We start from the raw sequence: 25879 nt of genomic DNA, 5'->3' as shown, positions 1-25879 counted from the left end.
GGATGATTAATATTGCTTTGCAAATCATACATTTAGAGACCAGAACCAGTGATAATTAGTTTTAAAACATTAAAAACCCAAAAATAGAAAATACATTAATATGCAAGCCCAATTAATAAAAAAGGAAAAATTATTATTAAATGCAATGTGTACTATCAATATTGCTATTTGTGAATTAGGATTATCTGAAGAGCATTTTGTTATAATGGATAGTGAGGGAAGATTTGATAGATGTGAACAAGGTTATGGCAGGTTTTGATAAGATGGTCAAATAAGTATTATTCCTGTGATTGATCACACATGGATTAGGAGTTAAGGATTTAAGGTTTTGGGAACTTTCTAACACTGAATGGTAAAGACTTGGAACATATCCTTATGAGGGTGGTGGAAGTGAATACAATCAATGATTTTAAAAATAAGTTGAATTGGAACTTGAAGGATATACACTTGCAGGAATGCAAAGACACTGGGACTGACTGGGTTATTCTACAAAGAGCCAAATGGTCATCACTTGTGCTGTAATTACTTCTGACTAAGTGTGACATTTTAGCCTTGCACAACCTACTGGTATGACCACATTAAAATAGATCTGGTGTACCATGTCTCCCAAAGGATATTAATATACTGAAAAAAGTTTGAGAAGAAACATGGGGCAGAATGGAATGGTACTTGCTCCCTGAAATTTCTTCTGGATTTTGTACTAAGAGCAACATATGATTTTGGAACACATAAATATATGAGGAGAATCTTAGAGTTCAGCCTTCTTATTGGAAAGAAGATTGAGAAAACACATCCTATGATCTGGAATGCACTTTCCTGAAGGAATAGTGGAATTAGAATCCATAGGAACATTCAGACAATTGGACGTGGATGCGAAGAGAACCAATCTGCAGTGTTATGGAGAAAGCTCTGGGTTGTTGGATTTGATTTGGACAGCTCTTTCCAAGAGCAGACATGAAGGACTAAACAGGCTCCTCCTATGATCTCTAGGATCACTGCAGAACATTTTTTAAAAAATCAAATTGGATACATTAGAAATATAGAATTACAATTAAAAGTTTGCTGATATTATACATTTTAAAATCTAAGAGCCAATAATCATGATGCTGAACCAGATGATTTGTCAATAGGAAGATCTTTTGACTTTTAATTTGCGTGGAAAATTGATCAGCATAGTGAAACATTATAAATTGTGATTAAAGTGAACAGCATTTCAGATTGGTTTGCCATGAAGATACCAACTGGTACTTTTGCTCTCAAGTATTTCACCAACAATTTTCAGAAGTGAAATTAGGAAATACTTCTATACACACAAGGTGGCAGAAATTTGGAATGCTCTTCCACAGTTGGCAATTGATGTTTAAAAAATTGTTAATTTTAAATCTATGAATGATAGATTTTTGTGAACCAGAGATATTAAGGAATTTGCAACTAAGCCACAGATCAGCCATGACCTCTCCAAATGGGGAAGCAGGCTCAGTGGCCTACACACATTCTCATGTTACTCTGCAAAAGTACTATCTGGATGTAAAGTTAATAGTGAAATGTTCACATTCTAAGGTTAGCACTGACCTGAACACTGATGGATTGTTGTCTCTTTCAACAGCATTGAACGCATTATTACACCTCGTCTTGCACTGACTTCTGCAGAATACCTGGCCTATCAATGTGAAAAACATGTGTTGGTTATTTTAACAGACATGAGCTCTTATGCTGAGGCTTTGAGAGAGGTATGTGCATTTCCCCCAAATGTTCATGTGTAAAGAAACAGCATCTTATGTAAAATGTTCAATGGTAGGGAAAGTACTAATTATGATTTAGTCTAATTTAACAGTATGCTGAGTGAAACAATCCATAATGCGGGTTAGGGCATCAAGGAAGAGCTGACTATATGAATGGATTGAGAAAAAATCAGAAATTTATTCCTTCTAGAACCTGCATAGCCTGCCCTATTATTTACCAACCTATCAATTGACTCAATCTCCAAATAGAGATGACGATTACAAATGAAGTTCCAGTGATAAAGATTTCTCACTAGCCTACATACTCTGAAGGTAACTAAACAGGACAGTACAGTATCTTAGTAGTGAAGCCCAGTACTGATTTTATTGCACCATTTTATATATTTGATTGCATACTTCCTTTGTCATTCTCTTTTGTAATTAAAATGATTTCACAGTTGACCTTCTACATTTAGGATTCATTATTCTCCATGCCTAATATTCCAAAAATAGTTTCTGAAGAGGATGTATAAAGTTGGAATAAATTATTTTTTAATTGTAAAGGTTTACAAGGGCATTCCATGTTATAATTAGACTTGATAGTTTCAGATTGAATACTTCTAGCAAATATTTACAGTGGATTGTTGACACATACACCCATATTTTACTCTTGTGGGTTTTCTTTTTCAATGTATATGACCTTGCATGTATCCATATTGTCATTACTTAACCCAGTTGGTTCCTCGTGAGGTATCAATTTATTTTATTGGAGTCAGGTTACTTAGCATGGTGCAAGTTGGATCAGATTAACCCACCTTCAGGTTGTGTAGGAGAGGAGGAGGTGGTCAGATCATACAGAAAATAAAAGCAAAATAGTACAGATGCTGGAATCCAAAATCGGTCATGCAGCTCTTGAGAATAGAGTTTGGCAGTTGGGCAGATTGCAGAATGGGTAATTTATAGGTTTGTGTGTTGGTTTGGATGAGAAGTAGAAACACTTTTTTTTTTAGCTTCTCTGCCCTGGAATCCTAATAAATATAACTGATCCTTCTGATGTCAGGTTTTGAGAGGCTTATATTCGGCTGTGAAAATAGAAATTGAGTTAAAATGGAGACCACAGCCTCCTGAAAATATTTTCAAGGCCTAACCTGCCTGCTGAGGGGAGGTTTGGTTGCCCGCATCGGTTAAAACTGGCAGTTGTGAGTGGGGCCCTCAATTTCTAAATTCACCCCTTTCCCCCATTGCTTTAGGAGGTTTCCTGTAAGTCATCAAATTCAGAAATCTGCTCACATAAACCCTGAGCACCCCATTTGAAAACCTCTGATAGGTATTTATTAACTTGAATAAGTTCAGATCATGGTCCTTGAAAATCTGACTGAAAAGCATTTGTCACATTCATGTGAAATATATTTTTTGATGGCATATTCTCCTCCCGATGGACAGAATTCACTTAATGTTTGTAGTGCTTATTTAATGGTAATATCTAAATGGAGATTGCATGTAGTTTATTGTGTTATGTTGGATGTATTTGCTCTTTAGCTTTTTGTCGAACAAGATCACAGTGGTTTTGAAAGCAGTTTTGATGTGGAACACTATTACCAAGGTTGAAAGAGTAATTCAAGAAAAAAAATGTTTTTGTTCAGATTGGGAGCTCTTTTATTTATTTACAAATGACTGTGGACATAACAGGTGTTGCTCCTGTTGTCTGGAGATGATGTTGCACCTATTGCTGCATAGCTCAAACTAAATGTAATTGGTTACTAACAAAACTTTGAAAAAGCATTAGCCTTGATTTAGGGTATTCTTTTCAGAAGTTTGTGGTAAACTACATCTTTGCTATTAGAATAAAGTGATTTTGCAAAACTACTTTTACAGCATAGACAAAGGCGGGCATGCATTGCAACTGTTTTTATTTGTATTTTGCCATTTAACTTACTTCTATAAGTAATAAGTGGCCATTTTCGCAATGTCCATTGAACCATTATTTTGATGTGAAATTTCACAATTTTCTAAAAGTATATTTAACTGGGGGAAAGGGCCCGTTTTCTAGCTAATCAGTCTTGACCTTCTTGCAACTTGGTTACAACGTATGTACTTGGTCAAACTTTTGATTTTAAAAACTGAAACACAGTTTGTGTGTAACAACTCAAGTTCTGCAAAAATAAATAAATTATATTAAATATTTTGTAGATTAATTTTCAGTTTTACTCGGACAACTTTTAATTGCAAGTTTTTTTTGTTCTCTGTATAACGCTTACGGTTGTGAAATTGGATGAAAGAACTCGGTGTTGCCTTGGATAAGCACACTGGGCTTTCATCTTGAAAAGTGTTTGAATCTATGCCAACCATTGCCTAATGTCAGGGAGGGCATAAGTTAGAACCTATGTCAAGCTATGTGATATCCTTTACTATTATACATGAAACTTCACATTGAATTAACTATTTTAAGTGTATTCATGATGTTGTGTCTAAAGTGTAAATTGCTTTATTCAAGTGCAGTAGTTTATTTAACCTCAAGATCACACAAACAGCAAATTGAGATCATGTGATAGCGGTTAATTTGGCTAGGACCAGGAAAATACTTGCTCCTCAATGAACAGAGAGACAGATGGTCTCATGCAAATTGCAACACCCATGACAATGCAATACACTCTGTGCTACACTGAAACATTGGTGTCAGTTTACATTATGTACTAAAGTCCTGGAGTAGTTTTCAACCTAAAAGCTTCTGATTCTGAAACGAGAATGCTACAAGCTGAGCCAAGCTAATATTTTGTACCCATTTTAGAATATAGTTTATGGTGGTAGAGTAAATATAAATATTTACAGAACGAATGCCCAACAATTCACTCAGCTTAACCTCACCCCACTCCATTTTAATACTGATAGTAATCAGAGTATTCACGTAGAACCTGAAATTGCTGGTATAATATTCTATTACCAAAAATCTGCAGGACACGAGTTCCAGCTTCTGAGGCATTGCTCAAAATCCTAGGAATGGGGTGATTTTAATATTCTGGCCTTGTAAGCTATACCTGTGGAGTTAGAACTTCTTTCCCCAAGAAAGTGTTGAGAAGTTGAAATGACACCTAGATAATAGATTCCCAGTGGTATAATTATGAAGGCATCTCTGAATTGCCCCAGACACCAAAACTAAGGATAAAACATTGTACATTTTATAGTGCCTTTAATGTAATGAAATGTCCCTAGGTGCTGCACATTGAATTATAAAACAAGATTTAACACCAAGCCACAAAAGATATTAGAGCAGGTGACTTGAAAACTTGGTCAAACAGGTTTTATGGAGTCTCAAAGGATGAAAGAGAAGCATTGAGGTTTAGGAAGGGAATTACAAACCATTGAGCTCAAGTTGCTGAAGGGACTAGACCACCAATAGTGGAATCGTTAAAACCCAGGATGCTTAAAGAGACTTGTATCTTGAGGATGGAGGAGATTATAGAGAGAGAAAGGGGCAAGGCCATGGAACGATTTGAAATCGAGAATGAGAATTTCAAAATCAAGATTTGGCTTATCTGGGAGCATTGGAGGTCAGCGTGTACAGGGCTGATGAGTAAATGGAACTTAGTGCAAGTAAGGACACAGGCATCAAAGTTTTGGATTACATCAAGTTTACAGAGGGCAAAATGTGGAAAGCTAGCCAGGTGTGTGTCAGAATAGTCAAATGTAAAGGTAACGAAGTGTGGATGAGGATTTCAGCAGCTGATGAGCTGAGACATGGTGATGTTTGGCATTGATATGTAATCAAAATAGGTTGCGTTAGCGATGATATAGATATCTCGTTGGAAAAACATTTCAAGGTCAAATATGACACCAAGATTGTGAATGGTCTGGCTTAGTCTTAGACAGCTGCCAGGGAGGGGGATGGCATCAGTAGCAAGGGAAGACTTTGGAGCAGGGACTAAAAACTATGGCTTCAGTTTTCCCAATATTTAATTAGAAGAAATTTCTGCTCATTCATTACTGGAAAAAACAGTCTAATAATTTAGTAATACTGAGAAAGCCAGAGTATCGTCAGTATAAATGTGAAAAGTAATGCTGTGTTTTCAGATGCTGCTGAGTAGCAGCGTGTAAATGAGAGGTGTTATGATCTAGCAAATGGTAAATAAGGTGCAAACCAAATCCTGAAGGAAACTTGGCAAGCTATCACAATGCTTTTCTATTTATATTTTTACAAGTCGATACTTGTGCTGAAGTTAGGAGCCACAAATTCCAGTTTTGATATTTTTAATAATTTAAAACATTTATTAAAAGAAAACTTAGATATTCAAGATTACATTTGCACAGTTCAAATTAGTTTTACAGAACTTTTTCCCCCAAAGGATTCTTACTTGGTTAGACTTTCAAATAAATGCCCCTTTAGACAACAGTCCTTTACAGATATTTAATCTATTTAAAAAGTCCAGCATTATTACCACAAAGCAAACTCACTGTTGGGATGGATAGGATAGAGGTGGAGAGACTCTTCCCGCTCAGAAAGGATAGTAGGACTAGGGGGCACAGCCTCAAGATAAAGGGGGGACGGTTTAGAACAGAGTTGAGGAACAATTTCTTCACTCAAAGGGTGGTGAATCTCTGGAATTCTCTGCCCATTGAAGTGGTGGAGGCTACCTCGCTAAATATTTTTAAGACGCAGGTTGATGGGTTTTTGATAAGAGAGGGGATTAAGGGTTATGGGGAGAGGGCGGGAATGTGGAACTGAGCCACGACAGATCAGCCATGATCTTATTGAATGGTGGGGCAGGCTCGAAGGGCTAGATGGCCTACTCCTGCTCCTATTTCTTATGTTCTTATGATAGGGAAGGTATGTCACGGAGATTCTCTTATTCTCTTACTCTGCAGTGAAAATTCCAAAGAACTTTAACACAAAATCCTGATTTTGAGGAAAAACGAGACACTTTTCTGGGTTGATTGAATGCTGCTCATTTTCATAAGTCACAATTCTGCCCCAGCACAGGGCATTCTTGGAGGTCATATATGACCACTCCCAACACAGTTCCCATATCTTTTTATTTTTTCTCTCTCTTTTCTCATTGCCCTTATCCATCTTGGAAATTCGCCTTTCCCAGGATATAAAAATCTTCCTTATGGCCACTATTTTTGGGCAAAATAAAATTTAATAATTTCACCTTATTTATGATCTTTTCCAAGTTGTAAACCCTTTTTACTTCCTTTTGAAATTTAATAACTGAACTCTCAAATCTATCTTTATCACCAAATGAAAATTTCTACCCATGTTGTGTTTACTTTTAGAAAATTCAATTTGGCCAATTTTTACTTCAGATGCCTGCCTTTCACAACTAGTCCCTTTGAAGACCTCAACTTTGTAGATAGTCCCAAGTTTAATTAAATTAATTATATGTAGACAGACACAAATGGCCTCTACAAGCCTGCTTCACAGACTGTCACAATAGACCTGAAAAATATTTCAAAAATAACATTTTCTTCACACAGGTAAGAGGGGACCAAGATTAAATCCTCGGGGGGCCAGTAAACGTAACTGTGCAGGAGTGAGAAGACAGGCATTGCGGTTGATTCTCAGGCTGTGATTAAATGGATGTGTGTGAAACTGGTCAAGTGCAGTCCTATCCAGTTGAATAACAGTGGATACTGTTAGAGGAATCATAGAATCCTACAGTGTAGAAGGAGACCATTAGGCCCATCGAGTCTGCACCAACCACAATCCCACCCAGGCCCTATCCCCATAAACCCATACGTTCACTTTAGCAAGTCCCCTTGACACTAAGGGGCAATTTAGCATGGCCTATCTACCTAACCCACACACCTTTGGACTGTGGGAGGAAACCGGAGCACTTGGAGGAAACTCAGGCAGTCACAGGGAGAATGTGCATACTCCATACAGACAGCAACCTGAGCCGGGTCCCTGGTATTGTGAGGCATCAGTGCTAACCGCCGTGTCACTGTACCGAGGATGGTGTGATCAATGTTCAAAGGATGAGGGGGGGGGGGTAGATCAGCTTTGTAACTTGTTATTTGTGACGAGAGTTATTTTGGTACTGTGGCAGGGTTAGAAACCTGATTATGGGGATTCAAACATGAACATACCACACACAAGTTGTTCTGAATGTAGATGCGAGAGAGGGAACTGTGGGCAGATGGGGCAGGAATTTGTCAAATTGAATGTTCCTGCTGCCACCTCCCACAGATCCCTTCAGATGATCAGCCTGAATGGAACCAGATGACCATCTGAGGAATTTTGTTCTTGCTCTTGTTTTAAAAAATGTAAATAATGTAGACTTAGTAATAAGGCATGTCCATGTATATTTGTTGCCTGTATTTAATAAGTAGGTTCCAATAAAGTTTTTAATCATTTGTTCATTTTGTTTATGCAATGTATATTAATGGCACCAAACAGCAACTTGAAGTAGCTCTGCAAACTAATATTTGATGTTTTTAAAAAAAAACGTAAAGTTTATCTTTTATGTCTAAGGTTTCAGCAGCTCGAGAAGAAGTACCTGGCCGTCGAGGTTTTCCTGGTTATATGTATACAGATCTGGCTACCATCTATGAACGAGCTGGACGGGTTGACGGCAGAAATGGGTCCATCACGCAGATTCCAATCCTTACTATGCCTAATGATGGTGAGTAAAATGGGTGTTTTTTCCATTTGATCTGTAAAAGTAAGAATGAAAAATAGCATACACATTTTTAAAGAGAGAAATATGAAGTGATGTATTTTGGAAACAAAAAGCAATACAAACTATTTGGTGCTATTTTAAAGTGAGTGCAGGAAAAGAGAACAGTTTTAAAAGTGGCAGGCCAAGTTAATCATCATGCTGCCTGTTCCATTTGATGTGGAGTTGTCACAATACTAGTAGATCACCCTTCTTCATCTCCTCCTATCCATCACCCATTCTTCAAATCCCACTATCTCTCACCACCTCATCTTCTGGCTGAGCCATTTTCATTACTCACCTCATTAAATTTCCTGTCACACTCCGCAGCAGATGATTGTAGCTACTTGCTTTGATGCACCCATAATTGTCACTGCCCCCTGATGTTCTGGTTCCAGATTTGTCTTCTGTGGTTACTTTGCACATCTATCATAGCATCTGCATTTCATTAGTATCCAGTCATTGCTCCTCTCTCCTTGATGTTGCTAAAGTCTTTAGTCTCTGGCTGGTCTAGCAACTGTCTTGTAAATTTTTTTGAATTAATTCAAGGGATGTGGGCTTCGCTGGCTAGGCCAACATTCATTTCCCATCCCTAATTGCCCTTGTGAAGGTGCTGGTGAGTTATCATCTTCAACCACTGCAGTCATGTGGTGTAGGTACACCCATAGTACTATTAGGGAAGAAGGTTGAGGATTTGACCCAGCGATAGTGAAGGAATGGCAACATATTTCCAAGTCATGATTGTGTGTTTCTTAGAGAAGAATTTGCTGTCCTTGTCCTTCTGGATGGCAGTGATTTGGGTTTGGAAGTTGCTGCTTAAAAAGAGGCTTGATGAGTTCCTGTAATTTATCTTGTAAATGGTACACATTGCTGCCACTGTGCATCAATAGCAGAGGAAGTGAATGCCTTTATGGAAGGGATGCCATTTAAGCAGGGCTGTTTTGTCCAGGTGTCAAGCTTTTTGAGTGTCGTTGGAGCTGCACTCACCCAGGCAAAGTCTTAACTATGTTAGAATTTGTGGGTTTTAAAGAAAAAGAAAAGGACATGATCTGCATACATGGATTCAAACTAACAACAGCAGATTTATTCAGAAGTTCCTTCCCGTACAGAGTAGAAAATGAAACTAATAGAAGCCTGTGAAACACCCCAATGACATCGCTGTCAAATCATTTCACCAGCTCTTAAAGCAATCATGCAACCACCTAAGCATGTAATACAAGGGGAGAAAATTCCATCATACTCCTGACTTGTGCCTTGTACATAATGGACAGGCTTTGGGGAGTCAGGAGATAAGATACTTCCTACAGCATTCCCAGCCTCTAACCTGCACTTGTAGCCACAATATAATGGGATATTCTCCACTTGTCTGGATGAGTGCAGCTCTAACACTCAAAAAGCTTGATACCATCCAGAACAAAGCATCCCACTTGATTGCTACCCCTTCCACAAACATTCAAACTCTCCAATACTGATGAACAGTGACAGATGTATGTACCATATACAAGATGTACTGCAGGATTTTGTGGTAATTGGCATCACAGTGATGTTCACAACTGACTCAAAGATCTATTGATCTTTTGTGCTGTGAATACCCCACTTTCCGATGGCAGTTTAAAGCCAGCACCACATCGAGAAACGCAGTGACATTCAACAGCAATTATGTCAGCAAGGCAGGTAAGCAACCAACCACATTGAAGTATTCTCAGTTTCTGAATAGCCTTCACTTTTATTTGCTGTCTGGAAATTTAAATTAAATCAAAGATGGTAAAATTAACACATGACAAAGAAACTTTAAAAAATGATTATTTTAAAGGTGTGGAATTTTTGTCATAGTGGAAAACTTGATATTTTACAAGTGTAAAGTTAGCATTTACAGCCCAGATGTGGTGTTCAGCAGTAATTATGATCCTAGTAGGTTTGTAGAAACCCAGTTACATCTCATTCAACAAGGTGCAACTTTTTCAAGGATTTTTACATCTAAACCAACAGTGTAAAAGTGGAAGTTTTCACCAACTGACTGCTCAAGGATTGCAATTTGGAAAATCTCCAACAGCTCACCCTCTGGAGGAGTGCAGTGTCACTTACAGCAACTTCAGTATTTCCACCCACAAGCAGACACCCTGAGTTCTCAGTTTCGGTAGATAATAATGACAAACATCAATAGTTTTGTTGTCCTTCCCATTGCAAAATCTGGACCTTTGCCACTTTACCATTTCCATTTATTGGAAATATGCTGTTTAATCAGAACATTTATTTTTTATCATTTCTCTCTTTCTTGTAGATATTACTCACCCTATTCCTGACTTAACTGGATATATCACAGAAGGTCAGGTCTATGTTGATCGTCAGTTACACAATAGACAGGTAGGAAATAAGTTGGAAGATATCTTTTACAAAGAGGGTTTGCAATACTTATATATTTAGAAGCTTCTAATGCTTGAGGTTTTAAATGGGGCTGTGTAGATGTATGCAAGAAATTATTTCACGTGCACAATCTGAGGTTACTTATTCCAAAGGTTTTTTGTACAAATAACTGGCTGAACTTGCATTTAAACTGATACTTCTGCATCTAGCACACTGTGCAAAAAGGAGCAATTTATCCACAAGACTTTTGAATACTTAATTCCTAAGATGCAAAAATCTCTTCAGGAGGGGTGATGTTTCCATTTGCAGATTGAGATCAGAAATAGGGCCATAAATGTAAGATGGTCACTAATAATGTGGAACTTAAAAAAAAGAATCATTTCCCCTAAAGAGTGGATAGAATCATAGAAAAGAATCAAAGAATCCTCAGACCCATCGAGTCTGTACCGACAACAATCGTACGCTGACCTATCCCAATAACCCCACATATTTACCTTGCTAGTCCCCTTGACACCAAGATGCAATTCATCTTAAGAGTCCAAGGTGCAATTAACATGGTCAATCAACTTTAACCACACATTCTAGGAGTGTGGGAGGAAACTGGAGCATCCAGAGGAAACCCATGCAGACATGGGGAAAATGTCCAAACTCCTGAGGCCAGAATTGACCTTGGGTCCCTAGCGCTGTGAGGCAGCAGTGCAAACCACTGTGCTGTCCTAGAAATTGGAGTTCACTACCACAGAGAGTAGGTAAGGCAAACAATATGGATGCATTTGAGGGGAGGTTGGATAAGCACAGGAAGAAGAAATTAATAGTTGATGGGGTTAGATGAAATGTGAGAGATGGTTGATTTTGATCATAAGTACTGAATGTGTTATTATGTTATAATAATTTGAACAAATTAATTTGTGGCTGCTACTAATTTCTTGTTGTATGTTTAATGTTGATCAGTTGTAAGCATAATTATGTTTTGTACTATTTGGTTGCTACCAGGGCTGGAATTCTCACTTTTATTAAGAGGAGAAGACTGCTCCTTTCCCCTGTACATGGGTTGGCTTAAATCAGTTTTTGGGGTGAGGGAGATGGCAATGAAAGCATGTTGCGTCAACATAGTGAACCAGATACATGCAAAGCAATTGATCAAATTAAGACTTAAGAAATGAAGTTGTTACAAATACAAAGTTTATAAAATTGTGATTTAGGACTGCTCCTTTTAAGATAAAATGGGGAAATGAAGGGGAATCATGTGACCTGTGAATGCTGCCTGACAAGTCTGGTTGACTTTGTAGCTAGGCGGTGCAGATTAACTCACTGGGAAGATGATGCAAGATGCTTAGGTAATGGAAAGAGTAGCAGTGCTATCTGTGGGAAGACTATTAGGCTCCAAATCTCATAGGTGTTATAATGTCAGATTTTATAAATAGTTATTCTTCAATTGTCTTTTTAATTCCAGAACACCAGGTTAAAGTCCAACAGGTTTATTTTGGCATTCACCTGATGAAGAAGCGATACTCCGAAAGCTGTTGCTACCAGATAAACCTGTTGGACTTAATCCTGGTGTTGTGAGTCTACTTAGTGTGCCTACCCCAGTCCAACGCTGGCAACTCCACATCATTTTTAATTCCAAGATAAGATGGAGTTGGCAATCCAGAAGATAGCCAGCTAGCATTTCTACCTGGATACATGGCTAATGAAATTCACACTTCCATGCTTTCGGAAGAGAAGTCATAGTAGTATTGGGTTGCAGACTTTAAAGTATTCCTGAAACTCTTAGTCATGAGTTTGTTTGCAGCCATCAGAGGGATAGAGAGTAGGAGTTGAGGCAGCCAGTTCTATACCTGAAGCAGCAAAACTGAGATTGTATTGGTCATCACATTAGTCAGAATGTGGGAGGAGCTTCTACTTGGATCAAAGAGATCAAATTTGTCAAGATTTAAAGGAGGCTGGAAGATTTGCTCAATTTTGGCTAGAGGGAAGGAATTTGTGTAGCCCTCCTAGTGAAAGTCAGTTCTGGGTTTAGAAGTTACCCAGATGAGAAAGGAAGTAAGCCAACAGGAGCAGAGAATAGCTTTGGACTGGTTCCAGGAAAGTGAAGTGTCCATTTAAGAGATGGTATAAAGTGTAACTGTGGCAATGAATTGTTGTTTGTGTTGAAACTAAACAGGGAATTTCTTTGTAGTTTAGAATACAAGTTACATTATAAATGGTGTTTAAAGAACATTGTTTTCATTCAGACTTGAAACTTGATATCTTGGTGTGTGACCCTTTTCAGTCAGTTATTAGAAATTTAAACATCTTTTTAAAAGGTTCTATACGCAGATTATAATTTGGTTGTGGACAAAAATAACCGTTCAAGCTCTTAAAAGATAGATGAGATTCTAGTTTGAGGACACGCCTTACTTTCCGTATTTTGCTACAGGATATGTACTGTGACTCTGTTACCTACCACAAAATGCTTGTCTCCTTGAAAATACTGCATTTGGGAAACACCACTAATTCGTCAATGCATAAATTGTATATATATCCTTCTGAGGGGAAATGCATTTACCAACTTTTAACTGCTTTGTTATAGATCTATCCACCTATTAATGTCTTACCATCTCTTTCGCGATTAATGAAATCTGCCATTGGGGAAGGTATGACACGGAAAGATCATCCTGAAGTGTCTAATCAGCTGGTAAGGCTTTTTAAACTGTTAGATACCTGAAATCAAGGGTTTCAAAATTGAGATGCATCTTGTAACACGTGCCTTTGTCTTGCTACTTTTTGACCAGCTGAAATGGCAAAATAAGAGTTAATTTTGTGTTTAAGTTATACAACACAATGTAGTTAAAATGATCACATTTTGGTGATTTTATTTTACACAGTTGTTCACTGACATGTTTCCTAGCAATGAATTACGATACCATCCTTTCACTTCTGAAACTTGAGGTTGAAATCAAAATTTCCATTTTGTGTTAGCTGTCAGCATCCAAAGAAAAAAGTAACTGAACCAATCTTGGCCTAGTTTGTAGTAGATGAGAGTCTACACCACAACTACCCCAAATGCAGATGGTGAGTAGAGGACAGAGTATATTTATAGCTTGAGAGTAGACGGAGTCGGTACTTCCCACTTGTTACATGAATGGAACTGTTTACCTCAGGACAGGTATCATCACAGCAAGGATAACGTTTGCTTGAAATAAATGAAAATTATTTTTCTAGTAAGTATTTCAAGACACTGAAGTTTAAAGAAAATTAAATTGACATGTAAAACATGGTAATTTAGATTTTAATCTTATAATTTGTTTAAGACCTTTGTCAATTTAGCATTATTGAAATGTTGTCTGCACAGTATGCTTGCTATGCCATTGGCAAAGATGTCCAAGCCATGAAAGCTGTGGTCGGTGAGGAAGCTCTCACACCCGATGACCTCCTTTACTTAGAATTTCTGCAGAAATTTGAGAAGAACTTCATTGCACAAGGTATGTGTCTATCTCACTAACACAATAAACAAGACTAAACTAACCCAAGATAAGTTAAGAACATAAGAAATAGGAGCAGGAGTAGGCCATCTAGCCCTTCGAGCCTGCCCCGCCATTCAATAAGATCATGGCTGATCTGTTGTGGCTCAGTTCCACTTTCCCGCCCTCTCCCCATAACCCTTAATCCCCTCTCTTATCAAGAACCCATCAACCCGCTTCTTAAAAATATTTAGCGAGGCAGCCTCCACCACTTCAACGGGCAGAGAATTCCAGAGATTCACCACCCTTTGAGTGAAGAAGTTCCTCCTCAACTCCGTTCTAAACCGCCTCCCCTTTATCTTGAGGCTGTGCCCCCTAGTCCTAGTGTCTTTTTTGAGCGGGAAGAGTCTCTCCACCTCTATCCTATCCATCCCATTCATCATCTTATACGTCTCAATGAGATCTCCCCTCATTCTTCTAAACTCTAACGAGTACAAGCCTAGTTTATTCAGCCTCTCCTCATAGCTCAATCCCCTCAACTCCGGTATCAGCCTAGTAAACCTCCTCTGCACTCCCTCCAGGGCCAAAATATCCTTGCGCAGGTGCGGCGCCCAAAACTGCACACAGTACTCCAGCTGCGGCCTCACCAATGCCCTATACAGCTGCAGCAAGACCTCCCTACTTTTATATTCAATCCCCTTCGCTATGAAGGCCAGCATCCCATTCGCCTTCCTGACCACCTGCTGCACCTGCAAGCAACATGTAGCTTTACTTGGCCAAACTTTTCTCATGCAGGAGGCCCTTGCTCCTTCTTTTAATTTCTCTCATCTCATTTCATAACTGCTCTGAGCTTATCTTGACCTTGACATCCTGCTGCCTTGATTCTAGTTTCAATAAACTGCTGACCAGCCTATTTCTCCTCCTGGTCACCACAATAGGCGAGATTTTTAATAGTTTGCTTTTTTTGCCAACTTCTCCAGTCCAGCCACTTAACTGAAGTTCTTCATCCCTAGGACCATTCTCACGAATCTTCTCTGCACTCTCTAATGCTTGCATATTTTTCCTAAACTGATGCCCAGAATTGGACATAATGCTCCAGATGAGGCTGAACCAAGTTATCTACAAGTTTTACATAACTTACTTTTATACTCAGTGGTCCTTTTAATAAAGTGTAGAATGTTGTATGTTCTTACTAACTCTGCTCTCAAATGATCCTGCCATCTTCATTGATTTATGCACATATGTACCTAGGTCCATCTTCTCCTACACAACCTTCAGAGTTGTGCCCTTATCCCTTATTTTATGTGGACCCAAATCTTCCAGTCTCCAGATTGTCGGAGACCAAACATATACCAGAAGATGTACGTGAGGACCTTGCAGAGATCCTGATGTATGGAATTATGTGGGAAGCTGATGTAACAGCTGTGTATATCCACATCTATGTCTGACCTCACCATGACTCTCAGATCTGACCCAACTTAGATAATTAATGCCCAACTATCCCATACTACCTGCTTGCACTTCACACACTGAAACCAACTACATTCCATCTTGCATGCCAGATCCAACCAGACTTGCTGTTAAGACCTGACTTGCTCACTCTCCAGACCCAATCATGCCAACTCAACTTCGATCAATCTTGGTGATCTGCTGGCACCCCTCATCCACAATGAACTGACTTGCCCCTTTCTGGAGTTAAACCAACTCACTCAATCTCATAGCCGAGCTGACTTAATCTCCCCCATTCCCCATCCCAGACCTCAGCCAACTCACCGACCCAGAGACAACCAACTCGCCCCACCCACTCACAACACCAACCCCAGAGTTGAGCCAAGCCAACCCACCCTCCCACCCCTCCTTTAGGGATGAAGCATCCCGGCCCCTCCACTGGCGGATGAAGTGCCCCTGCTCTCCTGCCCCAGAATATTCCAGAAGAAATGTACAGCACCATCATGTCAGTAAAACATTGCCACTGTTGGTGGTTTTAGACCATTGTCTCTCCACATTCTTTCCCCCCAGAATGAATTGATTTCTCTGCCTTGAATTTCACCTGCCACTTTTGCACCCTTCCTTCAACCTGTTTTTTAAATTTCTACACTACTCTCCTCACAGTAGGCAATGCTTACATGTTTTGCATCATTTGCAAATTTTGAAATCTGTGTCATTAACTTATTTTAGGAAGAGCATGGGTCCCCTGGGGAGCTTGACTAAAATCCCTCCTCTGGTCTGAATAACAGCCATTAACCATTACTTTGTTTCTTGGCACTCAGCCAAATTCATATCCATATTGCTACTGACCCTTTTAATCCACGAGCTATAAATTTGCCCACTTGTCTGTGTGGCAGTTTGTCACATGTCTTTGGAAAGTTCCTGGACATCACATCAAAGGCTTTGCTGTGATCAAGCTTCTCTGATCAAAAGACTCCAATAAGTTAATTAAACAAGACTGCCCCTTAAGTCCATGCCAGCTTTCCTTAATTAACCCACATTTGTCCAAGTGACAATTTTGTATTGGATCATTGTTTCTAGAAGCTCACTTGCCACCAAGATTAAACTGATTGATCTGTAGTTGCTGGGTTTATCTTGTCATCCTTTTTTGAACAAGCATTTGCAATTCTCCCATCTTGCACCACTCTTGAGTCTAAGGAATGCTGGAAAATTATGGCCAGCCTCTCCATAATTTCCATTCTCACTTCCCTCAGTAACCTTGGATGCATCCTATCTGGTCCTACTGCTTCATAAACACATTTGTTTTAAGTTTTTTAATTAATTCCTGGGACATGTGTTGCTGGCTGGCCAGCATTTAATACCCATCCTTAGTTGCCCATGGAGAGCAGTTGAGAGTCAACCTCATTCTGTGGCTCTGGAGCCACATGTGTCAGACCAGGTAAAGAGGCAGGTTTCCATCCCTAAAGGACATGAGTGAACCAGATGGATATTCCAACAATCGATAATGCTTTCGTGGTCATCAGTAGATTCCAGATATTAGAACAACGCAGCACAGGAAACAGGCCCTTCGGCCCAACAAAATATTCTTTATTGAATTCAAATTCCAACATCTGCCATGGTGGGATTGAAACCTGGGTCCCCAGAACATCAGCTGAGTTTCTGGAATAACAGTCTAACTATAATACCACTAGGCCAATGCTTCCCTTAAACATAAAATTTTTACCACTTAGCACTTTCATCTGTAGACTTCAAAATGCTTAAAATGTCGTCAAAAATATTAAACTTGGCTACACTGCAACAATTTTTGCAGTAGATACAGTATGAAAATGAGCAAACTTACAGCTGTAGAAGATGATTATTTCTTCTGCAATGCTAATTTTTTTAGATTTTGGAAAGCATATAAACCACAGCCTAACAAAGGAGGGGACATTTATTCTGTTTCTCCCAGGTTCATATGAAAACCGAACCGTATTTGAAACTTTGGATATTGGCTGGCAGTTGCTCCGAATATTCCCTAAGGAGATGCTGAAACGTATCCCTCAAAGTACACTGGCAGAGTTTTATCCAAGGGATTCTGCTAAACATCAGTGAAATTCCAAATTCAAGAATGGAAGATGTTTCAAACTTCGTAAGAGTACATTTGGTATTGAAGCATTCTATACCTGGCACACTCCAGCAATTGTTTATATAGATCCATGGTTTTGTACTGTAAAGATAGAAATATATACAGATCTAGGTATTATATTGGAATCCACAAAATATTATTTGAAAAAATATTGATCTGTGAGCATGCTAAAACTTACAGAAGTGTTTACATCAATTAATTTGTTTACATTCTCTATCAGTGTGATTAGATTTATTATCTGTATCTATTGGATATGAGATCAACTGGTTTAATTGATCAAAGGGACAAACATTTTCATCGTAAAAATAAAAGTTGAAACTAGATATTGAAAGATTTAATGTAACAATTTGCATCAGCTAACCAAGCTTAATTTATCTTAATTAGAGAGTTATTAGGATTTTCAAAATTAGGAAATGTCAAATTCTATTCTTGTGCAACTTGTAACCAAGCATATTGAATCACTAACTATTCAAAGTATGTTTGCCAACATAAGTCGTGTTTTTCAAAAATAATTAACTGCGTGGAAGATATTTTGATATAAGGCACTGTATAAATATTTTTCTTGGTCAATTATGGTGAAATTAATTAATTCATGCAAATACATCTGCTTTAACTATGTCCTGCATTTTCTTTTGTTTTAAAAGTATTTATAACTATAATAGTGGTGAAAAATAGGGAATAAAATGTATGGTACGGAGATGCATTCCACTTGTTTACAGTTTAAAATTTAAAACTATAATGGTGATTGATTTTAATCATGATTTCAATCTGCTAATTTTGCCCATTGTAGGAAGATCAGTTAGCAACCTGAATGTCAATCCAAATGTAATGTTTGATTTGTGTACCTTATACAAGAAAATGAGTTTTTGTTCCTTTTCACTAATTCTTCTTTCAAAACTGATTTTAACTATTGGGCCTCATCTATAAATGTCTTGAAACTACTGATTATTTCTGTATAAAAACTTCTGTGTTGGAAATTGGCTTGTAGAGGACTGAATGTGTGTACTCTGCTGTTCTGTTCCATGTACTTGTGCAATTTAAACAGACATGAAATAAAGTTAAAAATGGAAAAGCTAGACTTCAAAATGCTTGTTATCAAAAAATGTTAAACTTGGCTACAGTGCAACCTTTTTGCAGTAGATAATACGAAATTTGGAGTACTGCATCCAGTTCTGGTCGCCTTACTACCGGAAGGACGTGGAGATCCTGAAGAGAGTGCAGAGGAGGTTTACCAGGATGCTGCCTGGTATGGAACGACTGGGTTATGAGGAAAGATTGGGTAAATTGGGGCTGTTTTCCTTAGAAAGACAGAGAATGAGGGGGTTCTAATAGAGGTGTATAAGATTATGAAGGGTATAGATAAACAGTGGTAAACTTTTTCCTAGATTGGAAACAAATATCACGAGGGGCCACGGGCTTAGGGTGAGGGGGGCAAGGTATAATTCGGATGCTAGAGGGAGGTTTTTCACACGGAGGGTTATGGGGGTATGTAATGCACTGCCGAGTAAGGTGGTGGAGGCAGGCACGCTGGAGTTTTTTAAGGGATACTTGGGCACCTGAGCGAAATAGAGATGGAGGGATATAGGAGACCGTTTTAAATAAGGATCAAGGGCCTTGGGACATTCCTGGGAATCAATTGATTCCTATGGACCTTCCAACATATTTTCTGTTTTACTTTTGAGCTTCTGGGGATTCCCTTGAATGTTTGCATAAGATGTTCATGTTATTGATGTTTTTCTCTTTTAATCCACAGGTGCTTTGGTCTGCCTTTTTGTCTAACGAGGGGCATACACGCGGTGGGCCGTGCGAGGGCTGCTCTTGGATGATTCAAGAGTAGCCTAGTACTTCACATCATTTGTGTATGCTTGAACTGGACCAGCTGATGGGCAACATGACAGCTCAGTGACTATCACTGTTTGCTGTGCAGATACATGGATTTGGGCCAGTATCTGTGGGAGTTTGCGCATTCTCCCCATGCTTGCGTGGGTTTCCTCCCACACCCCAAAGATGTGCTCTTAGGCTGATTGGTGTAACATTGTCCCTAAATTAGTCTCCCCTCAATCTGGTTTCTAATGTGGAGTGCCATTAAGCATAGACAAGGGTCACAGGTGGAAGAGGGAACTCAAATTTGAAATGGTGGCGTGGGCTCGTTGGGCCAAAGGGCCTGTTTCCCATGCTGTTCTTTGAAATAGTGAACAGATTTATTACTGTAGAAGATTGTTACTTTTACACAATGATATTTTGAGTACCAGGGCGGATCTAAATTTGGCTTAGCATTATTTGTCTTAACACTGTTGGTCAGGATATCTGACTGTTTAATGTACCCATGCATATATACAGATGTTGACCCCCTTTTGAGAAGTAACGCCAAATCCTCCAAAGAAGAATACCTCACCTCGTAATCTGTTCAGTGTTTGGGAAAGTTAACTTTTCTTCAGTAATGTTTAGTGGTTAACTATCAAATACCTGACACTCTAAAATGGACACAACTTATTTATTTAGCTAATGGAATTTTAACTAAACAAGTAACATACCAAATAAAATAAGATTCTAATGGATTGCTATTCAAATAAATACAATGCCCATCCATTAACAAAACAAAAATCAAATTTAGTCACTCAAAAAAGAATACAACCAGGTTTTGTGTTTTTCAGAACATTCTGAAGTTTCTTGTCTTTGTCTATGAATGCATGTTTGTGAAACCTATCTCTCCACTCAGCTGATGAAGGAGCAGCGTTCTGAAAGCTTGTGATTTCAAGTAAACCCATGTTCAACTTTAACCAGGTGTTGTGAGATGACTTGCAGTACCAGAGATGTAAGAGCTCAATCAGAATGACTAGAAAAGCTGAGATTGTTCTCCTTTGAGCTGTAAAAAAGGTTTTCAAAAATTTGAAGTGTTTTGGTAGTTAATATGGCAATAATGTTTACATTGGCATGCAAGCTAGTAATCAGAAGATTCATTTTGAGAATTTGCAAAAGAACCAGAGCAACAGCAACTTGTAGTTGTATAGCACCTTTAATATAACTCATCCCATAGTACTTGACAGGAGCACTATAATGACCAAGAGGAAATGCAAGTCCGTGGTTGGGAATGTATTGACAAATAGAACTTGGTGCAGGTTACGACATGGGCAACAGAGTATTGGGTCACCTCAAGTTTACTATGGGTAGAATGTGGAAGATGAGCCAGGAGTGTTTTGGAATTGTCAGTAGCCTGAAAGGGTGATGGCAGCAGATTCAGTCATAATTTTTAAAAGGGAATTGAAGATGTACTGGTCTTGTTTTTTCCACAACCCTATACTTATACTCTTTTTTTTTTTAAGTATTTCAAAGAACTCATACAAGCATAAGGGGACTCCAGTAAATATTCTACCATTTGGGACAATGAAACATACTGTGCCTAGGCAAAGAATCATGGGGGTGGGTGGCAGGCCTTGCTGCTAGTGTCTCTGGGTGGTTCTTGGCCACCAGTCAGGGCCTGATAGCTATGCATTTGCTGCAGCAATGCAGAGCGATACCAGACTCATGTTGAGTCCCCTTAAAGCGGAAAACACTGACCCGAAGTTGTTGGTGACTAGGAGGAAGAGAGGTAGCAGTTAAGGTGAAGATGTGTTCTTGTGAAAAAGGCAGTGGGTTGACAAAGAGACCATAGTCAGGCAGCTAGCATTGATGTGAGGCACTGGTGGTCTAAGGGAGCAGCAGGGTGATTTTGACGTCCAGGCCAAAGCTGGGCAGCCAGAAGTGAGGCAAGGTCATTGAATGAGGTGCTGGTTGCAGAGGAGAGCAGAGGGGTGACTTGACCGCACCCCCCTGCTCCCCAGGACTAAGGGAGGGTGGGGGCAAAAAATGCCTGCTCTTTCATAAAATTCACAACTAAAATCAAGAAACATCATTCAATGTGGAGCAACACTATCAATTTAGCACTCAAAAATGCAGGAAGTTGTAAATGAGGCAAGAGGCCAAAGCTTGGCAAAAAGACAGTTTGTTATTTTACTTTAAAAAGTTCAAAGTTGATTAGTGCATAAACTGCATATTCATCTTCATCCACCAAACGTTGGGTGAATTATTTGATGACTTAGCCTTGCCAATTATCAGAGAAATCACATTGCTGAAAAAGTTGAACAAAGTGCATCTGAAATGGCAATGGAACTACAAGATATTTCTTCTGTTGAAGGGAGGGATGAAACCTACCCTGAGACACAGCCTTATGACTAAAATCTGTTAGAATATTTCATGTTAAACAAACCAGAAAACATAAGAAACATGGACAATGAGGAAAAAGTTTGGAGGTGGGGGCTGGAAGCAGATTAGAACAAAGAATGGAAACAGGCCCAACGAGCCCGTGCCGCCATCTTAACACCACCAGTTCTCACTCCCCTCATGACCCTTGTCAAATTTTTAATGTCCATCCACATTGAGGGAAACTAGGGACAATTTATTACTGCCAATCAGTCTAACAGCACATCTCTGGGGTGTGGGAGGAAACCAGAGAAAATCCACACAAGCACGGGGAGAATGCGCAAACCCCCACAGACACTGGCCCAAATCCATGTGTCTGCACAGCAATCAGTGATAGTCACTGAGCTGTCATCTTGCCCAGTATCTGGTCCAGTTTAGGCACACACTAACGACACCAAGATTGGGGGAACGGCAAATTGTGCGGAGGGTGTGGAGAGTCTGCAGAAGGATCTAGATAGGCTGGGCGAATGGGCCAGGAAATGGCAAATGGAATTTAATGTTGGCAAGTGTGAGGTGGTCCACTTTGGTAGGAAAAATGGTAGGAAGGACTATTACTTACGAGGCGAAAAACTGCAGCAGGCGACGGTGCAGAGGGACCTCGGGGTCCTTGTGCATGAGTCGCAAAAACCCAGCTTGCAGGTGCAGCAGGTGGTCAGGAAAGCGAATGGGATGCTGGCCTTCATAGCGAAGGGGATTGAATATAAAAGTAGGGAGGTCTTGCTGCAGCTGTATAGGGCATTGGTGAGGCCGCAACTGGAGTACTGTGTGCATTTTTGGGCGCCGCACCTGCGCAAAGATATTTTGGCCTTGGAGGGAGTGCAGAGGAGGTTTACTAGGCTGATACCGGAGTTGAAGGGGTTGAGCTATGAGGAGAGGCTGAATAAACTAGGCTTGTACTCGTTAGAGTTTAGAAGAATGAGAGGAGATCTCATTGAGACGTATAAGATGATGAATGGGATGGATAGGATAGAGGTGGAAAGACTCTTCCCGCTCAAAAAAGACAATAGGACTAGGGGGCACAGCCTCAAGATAAAAGGGGGGCGGTTTAGAACGGAGTTGAGGAGGAACTTCTTCACTCAAAGGGTGGTGAATCTCTGGAATTCTCTGCCCGTTGAAGTGGTGGAGGCTGCCTCGCTAAATATTTTTAAGACGCGGGTTGATGGGTTTTTGATAGGAGAGGGGATTAAGGGTTATGGGGAGAGGGCGGGAAAGTGGAACTGAGCAGCGACAGATCAGCCATGATCTTATTGAATGGCGGGGCAGGCTCGAAGGGCTGGATGGCCTACTCCTGCTCCTATTTCTTATGTTCTTATGAAGCACAAGGCCAATCTCGAACAACCAACAGCAGCCCAAGTACGACCCATCGCGTGTATGCCCCTCGTTGGACACAAGGCGGACCGACTTAAAACCTGTCAATGAAAAGAGAAAAAAAGCATTATTGTTGTACCACATCCATTTGCCTTACCAGGGACTCCCCAATGCTAATGACCCTTATTTAAAACAATCTCCTATATCCACCCATCTCCAACCCAGTCATGTGCCTGTCTAAGTTACTCTTAAATGACTAGTGTGTTTGCTTCCACCACCTTACTTGGCAGAGCGTTCCATACCCCCACTACCCTCTGTGTGGAAAAACCTCCCTCTAATATCTGTGTTATACCTCTCCCCCCTCACCTTAAGTCCATGGGCCCTTGTCCTATGTGTCTCTATCATAGGAAATAGCTTACCTCTGTTTACTCTATCTATTCCCTTCATAATCTTATACACCTCTATTAGATCCCCCCTCAGTTGCCGTCTTTTAAGGGAAAAGAGCCCCAATTTATTCAATCTTTCCTCATACTCCAGTCCTTCCATACCAGGCAACATCCTGGTAAACTTCCTCTGCACTCTCTCCAGATTCTCCACGTCCTTCTGGTAGTAAGGCGACCAGAACTGGATGCAGTACTCTAAATGCGCCCTAACCAACGTTCTGTACAAGTGCAACATTAGACTCCAGCTCTTATATTCTATACCCCTTCCTATAAAGGCTAACATACCATAGGCTTTCTTCACCACACTCTCCACTTGCACTGCCACCTTCAAAGACTTGTGCACTTGCACCCCCAGGTCTCACTGCGACTCTATACTCCTTATGGGCTTACCCTTTATCATATAACTCCCCCCTACATTATTCCGGCCAAAATGCATCACCTCACATTTATCCGGATTAAACTCCATTTGCCATGTATCTGCCCAACACACCAGCCTATCGATATCCCATTATATTGCCAGACACTGCTCCTCACTGCCCGCCAATCCAGCCATCTTGGTATCATCAGCAAATTTGCGGATCACACCACCTACTCCCTCTTCCAAATCATTTATATACACTACAAAGAGAAGAGGTCCCAGTACTGAGCCCTGCGGCACACCACTAGTGCCAGACCTCCAGCTAGCAAAGGACCCCTCCACTACTACTCTCTGACTCCTCTTTGCAAGCCAGTTCTCTACCCATCTAGATACCTGGCCATGTATCCCATGAGCTTTAATCTTCTCTACCAACCTACCATGAGGGACTTTGTCAAACGCCTTACTGAAATCCATATAGACAACATCAACAACTCATCCTTCGTCGACCGTTTTTGTCACCTCCTCAAAGAATTCTACCAGATTCGTAAGGCAAGACTTCCCCTTTACAAAGCCATGCTGTGTATCCTTAATCAGTTTGCAACGCTCTAAGCACTCGTACATCCTATCCCTAAGAATCCTCTCCATCAACTTGCCTACCACTGACGTTAAACTCACCGGCCTATAGTTACCCAGGCTATCCCTCCTACCCTTTTTAAATAACGGTACCACGTTTGCTATCCTCCAGTCCTCTGGGACCTCACCTGTGTCCAAAGAAGAGACAAAGATTTGCGTCAGAGGCCCAGCAATCTCATCTCTCGCCTCCCTAAGCAGCCTAGGATAAATGCCATCGGGCCCCGGAGATTTATCGGTTTTAATGCTACCTAAAAGCCCTAACACTTCTTCCCTCGTAATCGATAGATTGTTCAATTGGTCTACCGCTCCCTCAATGACTGTACCAGACATCAAGCCCCTCTCCTTCGTGAATACTGACGCAAAATATTCATTCAGGATCTCCCCCATTCCCTCAGCCGCTAAGCACAATTCCCCTCGTCTATTCCTGAGAGGATCGATTTTACCCCTAGCCACCCTTTTGTTCTTAAGATAGGAGTAAAATGCCTTTGGATTCTCCTTAATCCTACCTACCAAAGCCATCTCATGCCCCCTCTTTGCTCTCCTAACTCCCCTTTTGAGATCCCTCCTACTCTCTCTGTAGTCCTCCAATGCTCTCTCCGTTTCCAGTTGCTTAGACCTGACATACGCCTCTCGTTTCTTCCTAACCAGGTCTTCTATATCTCTAGTAATCCACGGTTCTCTAATCCTACCTTTCCCATCCTTCCTCCTAACCGGCACATGCCTTTCCTGCACCCATTGCAGTTTTCCCTTGAAAGACTCCCACATGCCTAACATGGTCTTGCCTTTCAACGACCTATCCCAGTCTGTATCCCTGAGCTCCTGCCTAATGCGGCTGTATCTAGCCTTCCCCCAATTTAGCACCCTCCCCTTAGGACAGCTGTCATCTTTTTCCATTTGTATCCTAAAGTAGACAGTGTTGTGGTCACTATTAGCCACATGTTCGGCTACCGCAACCTCAACCACCTGATCCGGCTCATTGCCCAGAACTAAATCCAGTATAGCCCCCTCTCTAGTCGGGCTATCTACATACTGCTGCAAGGATCCTTCCAATACACATCTTATGAATTCCTCCCCGTCCAAACCCCCAGCTCTATGCAACTTCCAATCCACCCCAGGGAGATTAAAATCTCCCACTACAACAAC

The 25879-nt window shown here is 40.2% G+C and overlaps 1 protein-coding gene across 1 annotated transcript in view; it reads left to right on the top strand.

Annotated features, from left to right (window-relative positions):
* Positions 1-18831, top strand: part of atp6v1ba (ATPase, H+ transporting, lysosomal, V1 subunit B, member a) — a 61100-nt gene extending 42269 nt beyond the window's left edge. Inside the window, exons 9-14 of the mRNA XM_080205841.1 lie at positions 1607-1730; positions 8191-8341; positions 10656-10738; positions 13311-13415; positions 14073-14202; positions 17579-18831. Coding sequence (XP_080061967.1) covers positions 1607-1730; positions 8191-8341; positions 10656-10738; positions 13311-13415; positions 14073-14202; positions 17579-17721 — 736 coding nt within the window. The 3' untranslated portion in view covers positions 17722-18831. The remainder of the gene's footprint in view (positions 1-1606; positions 1731-8190; positions 8342-10655; positions 10739-13310; positions 13416-14072; positions 14203-17578) is intronic.
* Positions 18832-25879: the final 7048 nt, after the last annotated feature.

The sequence above is a fragment of the Carcharhinus amblyrhynchos genome, chromosome 17, assembly GCF_965287045.1.
Source record: "Carcharhinus amblyrhynchos chromosome 17, sCarAmb.v2.hapA, whole genome shotgun sequence".
Lineage (NCBI taxonomy): Eukaryota > Metazoa > Chordata > Chondrichthyes > Carcharhiniformes > Carcharhinidae > Carcharhinus > Carcharhinus amblyrhynchos.
Note: the sequence above shows the minus strand (reverse complement) of the source record. Positions and strands in the feature narration are given on the sequence as shown.